The sequence below is a fragment of the Blennius ocellaris genome (genome assembly GCF_963422515.1).
Source record: "Blennius ocellaris genome assembly, chromosome: 2".
Classification (NCBI taxonomy): Eukaryota; Metazoa; Chordata; class Actinopteri; order Blenniiformes; family Blenniidae; genus Blennius; species Blennius ocellaris.
The window spans coordinates 12,321,944-12,327,777 of NC_137651.1; the positions used below are offsets into that span (position 1 = coordinate 12,321,944).

Sequence of the window (5,834 nt, forward strand, 5' to 3'; positions counted from 1 at the left end):
TTTTAAAGTAGTGAGAATACAAATAAAGAAGAGAAACCTCATGTTTGTTTTCAAAGGTGAACAGAGAATAACAAAGAATCTGTTTCAAGATGAGATACTTAAGTTAGACACAAGCAAGATGACGTCAGAAATAAGTGCCTATTTATGTTTATGTGTTGTTCAGTTTTTAAACAAGCAATTCATTATTTCCAGTATATAAAACAAAGAAAGTTGATTAGTGTAAAACATAGATTTTAAAATGCTGGCGTCATGCAGAGAGAAGCACTGCCAAACAGATCGCGGTTGTTTCTCTTGGAAAATCACAGTCACACACTTTGCTGAAGCTGTCTCATAGTTCCGATTTGATCCACGTCCGACTTGTGGGACATCGAACACAATGAACAGAAAGTAAAAGCGCACATATGAACACAGAATGAAAGTCTCTCTCGTGGTGACTGGTTTTATGTGCAGGCAGAAGAGTCTCTCAGTGGGGAGCTGCCTGTGTCTGTATCCGGCTCTCTCCCTGTTAGCCAGCTGCAGGTACCAGGAGGCAGCCGCAGGGTCCTGAACAGAGTGTTTCTGAAGGACTTACAGAGGAAGAAGTAGATGAGAGGATCTAGGACAGAATTCAGAGATGAGAGAAAAAGTGTGCTTTCCTTCAGCTGGAAGAAGAAGAGCTTAAGCTTACAATCAAAGAGAACTCCTCTGGTCTGGCTCATGGTGTATGGAACTCGGGCAAAGTGAAACGGCACAAAGCACACAAAGAACACCGCCAGAACCAGGAACACATTTGCATTCATTTTTCTTTTGCCCTGATAGGGTTTTCGAGCCTTTTCTCCACTTGGTGCTTGAGATGCGGTCCCTCTGGTGTTGGGGGACTTTGTGCGGGAGTAGGATTTGTACAGCTCTCTGGTTATTAAAGTGTAGCATATTATCACAGTCACCAGGTTGCTCCAGAAAATCACCTGACAGACGTGGTTTACCACCTCGTGCCAAGACAACCCGGCCTCTGACTTCAGGTCGCTGCATTTAAAGTAATGTGACTTGGGGGTTTTACTCGTCAGGATCACGTTGGGCAGGCAGAGAAGAAGCAGAAAGGTCCAAATGGCTCCTGAGAGGAATTTACGACGAGCCAGACGTGCAGAGTTTGTGCCCCTGAATGGCTTCAGGGTCTTTCTGCAGCGATCGATGCTGATGAGGCCAAAGAAGAGGATGCTGATATACATGGTGAGGTAAAAGAGCACAGAAGATACCCGGCACACGAAGATTCGAAGGCCAGTAGATGCCATATTGGAGTCTGACAACACCTGCACAAACACAGCAAAATATGATTGTACATAATGCATCTGTCTTATATTCTAAAAAAAAAACTAAAACAAAACAACAACACAATTGCAAGTTTAAGGGTAAAACTTTCTGGGGGAAAAAAAAAACGTTTAAAGTTGAAAGTCGATCATCTTTCAAGACATTTGCTCAAGGATATTTACTGTATATAATGTTGACCCAAAAGAGCAATATTACAACGATCTTACACCATTTTAACTTGTAATGTTTTACATATCTCCCTGCAGACTCACTGACCTCTCTTAGGTCAATTAAAAATGAAATACTCCTTAACAAAAGAAACATTTTGCATATGGTTGTTGTTCCAAAACATTGTAAAATGATGTTAAACAATCTGAAAATAAACCAACCTTAAAAGGGAAGGTGAAAGTCATGACGACATCTGCAACAACAATATTCTTTAGGTAAATGATGAAGTGCGACCGAGAGGGAATGCGAAAAAACACCCATACTGCCACTCCATTGAGCATCAGCCCGACCAGGAAAAGACAGGAGTAGAGGACAGGAAACACCACCGTCTTCAAAAGGTTGTCTCGGGAGCAGGTGCTGTTGGTCTGGCTGTGATTACCAGGGAACAGCGGAAAAGTTGAGTTTCTCTCCATGTGTGTAACCTAAAGAATATCAAGAGACAGTTGCTTCAGAAGTCTTGAAACCCCAAAACAAGACAAATGTCATTATCAATAATACTCAAGTTGAGTGTGCTTTGTTGTATGAAAAGCACAAAACTGAATACAAGTACAGTCCTTGAGGCTGTTTGATGAGACTTCATGTTGTTTTTATGTTTTAAAAGCATTTCGCAACGTCTGTATGCAGCCTGAAACAAACACGAGTTCAGAATTTGCTCTGTAAGTATATTTAGCATTTTTTCACAGAATTTTGACATAATTATGACTCTAAAACTGACCTGACAGTTTTGTTGTTGCGCATCGGAGAAGGTGCCTTGCAAGTTGAAAGGTTCCTCTCTCTTCTGTATTTTGTACGCTCGGTCCTGTAACGGATGCTGGGTCAGCGACTTTCTGTGTGACGACACACCCGCATCCTCTCATGGAAGCAAACTGACAGTACATGACATGAATCTCAGAGAAAATGTCCAGTTTTTTTCTCTTCAAGGCATCAATCATGAACCACAGTGACAGTGAATGGCCCTGTGTAGTTCACGTTCCCTGATGAACACAACTAGCAATGGAAGTAACTTCAAAATATACTTAAAATATCGGAAGCATTGATGAAATCCAACATAAACTTTTATTTTAAAGTTGGACATAATTGAACGCAAACGTTCCAGAGATATTTGGTGGCGTGGAATTTGATTTCCACTTCTATAAATAAATCTTTCCTCTTGGCTTTTGAAAAACAAGTGTTCTTCCTCTCCTTCACCTCTTTCACTCGGAGTGACTAACATTGTGTAATTTCAGCCACTTCTGCTTTAGACTTAAATGTTCTCTCTGGATAAATGAGACATAGACGTGCTACATGAATACGTGATTTTTTTCATCACACAAGAAATTATTTTGCTTTAAATCCATTAAAATAACTACGTGAAAATGATACTGCAACTAACTTCAACAAGCCAGCCCTGCTTAGTACAAAGTGATGTCCTGCATCAAACCATTATTTAAAGCTGTCAAAAAAACCCCAGCCACATCATTAGACAACATCTGTCTCTTTAAATCATGATGGCTTTGTGATCTGTTGGGCTGACTGAACAGTAGCCTTAGCAAACACGCTCAAAGTTAGCTCAAAATGTGCTTCAGCAGCGAAATACATGTCCATTTGATGTCAGACCGGTAGAAAGACACATGGCTCGATAAATAAAAGTCACGTTTTACTCTGAATTTCAGGCCAAACAGGGACAGAGGTACATTCTGAATACATTCTCTGCTTGACGTAAATTATCTTTCAACATGTGCAGTCTGAAGAAACCTTTGATAATGTCCCTTTTCAGGCTGCATTTTTATTGCAGCTTTTATTATGCATGTTTTGATGAACTCTTCCACCGTATTATTGGGTTTATGCTAATGTAATATAAGAGGCAGAAAGGTACCGAGTCGCTTTCCCTGCAGCTTCTTGGCGCGAATGACTGAGAAGTTGTACTACCCAAACATTGTGACCTCAGCAGATTAATATAACTGGCATTTTTTTTTTTTTTTTTTAATTTCTCATTGAGAAATTGCAGTTAATGTGTTCTTTTTCATTTTTAAATTGCGCAAGGTTATTCCCTGGTGGAACTGAAGTAACCCAGAACACTGAGGTGAGAGACATTATGAGGTGACAGTTGTAACCACTGCCATTCCTTTATATCATATCTGAATCTGGGCAGAAAGCAAAACAGTGTTCAAAACAATGGATTCACTGTTTAAAGAGAAGCTGGAGTCACTTATTGTCATTTGAAATTTTTTAACTCTTAAAAGGTAAATGAGAGTCCAGAGGAAGAAAAGAAAAAAAAAAAACAGCCCATGGAAACAATGAAACCTTCATTATAATCTGATTACCAACATATTTTGATTAATTGTATTCAGGAATTGCTTACAGGTTCCACTTAAACTCAGTATCTACTTCTTTAGTCAACTCTGGATCATGACTCTGCCTTCTCCCCTTCATTGTCTCGAATGCCATCAGTTAGCATGCCAATGCTGCAACTTCCTATGTCTGGAGCAAGACGAGCACGATCAGCAGTACTCAGTTCCTATGTGAAGGCTTCTCCAAGTGTCTGGCTGAGTGGACATGCCATAATCTTTTACACGTGAAGCTATATCCATGTTTCATCATACTTGAGCTATACTGTATGTGTTGTCCATTTCCCCAGCTTCCATATTTACACTCAACCAACTTACCTACAGCTGGGATCACTGCACAGCTGGGTTAGATCAAGTGTAAATCAAGTCTGCAGTCTGCTGCAGAGGATTCAGCGGCTTCGAGTGCTGCTTTTACCACCACTTCAACATCACCTCGGTGTCCAAGGGGCAACCACTCAACCGTTTCAACTTTCTCCTGCTCATGCACTTCAGTAAATGTCTTGAGTTTTCAGGTTCAACGGAAACTGCAACACAAAACGTCGCTCACTTCATGAACATAAAAATACACTGTAGACTGTAAGTCTTGCGTTTTTTTTCTTTGGTTTTTTTGTCCATGAGAAAAGGTTTAAATCCTAGACATTGTAGCCGAAATGATCAAGTATGATGTAAATGCACAGTTGTAAACTGGGCAGAATCAGGAACAGCTGCACTACATTCACAAACACTGAAATCCCTGTCAGCGTGCTCTCAGACAGACGGAAAACAGCAATGAGGAGAGGAGATTAAAAAAAAAAAACAGTAAAACGTAATATAAGACTTGTTTGAAATTCCATTTAAACCCCCCAGAGCCTTCATAACCCTGTCACCCCTACACACACACACACACACACACACACACACACACACACACACACACACACACACACACACACACACACACACACACACACACACACACACACACACACACACACACACACACACACACACACACACACACACACACACAGCCTGGTGGCAGACCACAGGCCAGCCTGAGCAGAGCTACTGTCTTACATGCAGAGTCAGACACTCATTCCTTTTTCACTGTAATAATAATGAAGCTGACGAGTGGATGGAGAAAAACATCTCTCTGTGGGGTATTGCCTTTTAACAGTCCTGCTTTGAGTAAAAATAGTCTTAACGTAGCCATTGGGAGAACTTTGTGGTTGGTTGGAGTTATTATGAGGTTCAGGAGAAGTCGATGGAAAGGAGGCTTTGTGTGTGAGGGAAGACATGAAGCTAATAACAGACTGTGAGCTGAGCAGAACAGCTGTAGACGAAAAAGGCTGGTTGATGTAAGTGTAGAGTGAGGGTGAACTGTGACCTTTGATCCCAGCAAACAGACGATGGTTGATCATCTTGTCACGGTGACACTTTGAGGGTGTGTTGGAAAGGTTTCTTTTCACATACAGGGAGAAAGATAAGGCTGAAAACTTTTCTCATGGCTTTTGTTTATATATTGTTTGTAATTGTCTTTTCTCGCATGCATGTTTATTCCTGTAGATTTACTTTGGCAGACTTTTGAAACCTTTTCCCTTTACATAGTTCTAAATGTGTGGGCCAGGTTTTGTTTTGATAGAGTAGGGTTTCCTTAGCTCCTGCTGGTGTGCTGTTCAGTGTACGTTCCAGTGGGTCTGCCTCCCATATGGCCATCCGTGCTGACAAATCGGAGGTGAACAGAGGGTGAGGGGTGTGGAATACCTACAAAATTCTGAGAGTCTATGTTTCTACCCTTCATTGCAAATGAACTCGCTTCTGCTGTCATGCATTATTATTGTGCAAAGCATCAATACGCAGTCATGATAAAGCGGCTGAAAAAGCTTTCTATCTAAAGTTTGTACAGTTCTTATTTAGGAGCCCTGTGATGGTAGTAGCTCGGTGCTCTTGCTGAATCAAGTACATTCTTTCATTTCTCATGAGCCCCATGTGTGTAGTGTGGGTGTGTCGACTGTC

The 5,834-nt window shown here is 41.1% G+C and overlaps 1 protein-coding gene across 1 annotated transcript; it reads right to left on the minus strand.

Annotated features, from left to right (window-relative positions):
• Positions 1 to 440: 440 nt before the first annotated feature.
• p2ry12 (purinergic receptor P2Y12) lies at positions 441 to 1,925 on the minus strand (the record flags this gene model as incomplete). The annotated part of the gene is made up of 2 exons (XM_080513950.1): positions 441 to 1,286; positions 1,674 to 1,925. 2 exons carry the CDS (start codon positions 1,923 to 1,925, stop codon positions 441 to 443), a joined length of 1,098 nt encoding a protein of 365 aa, XP_080370076.1.
• Between the last annotated feature and the right edge of the window lie 3,909 nt (positions 1,926 to 5,834).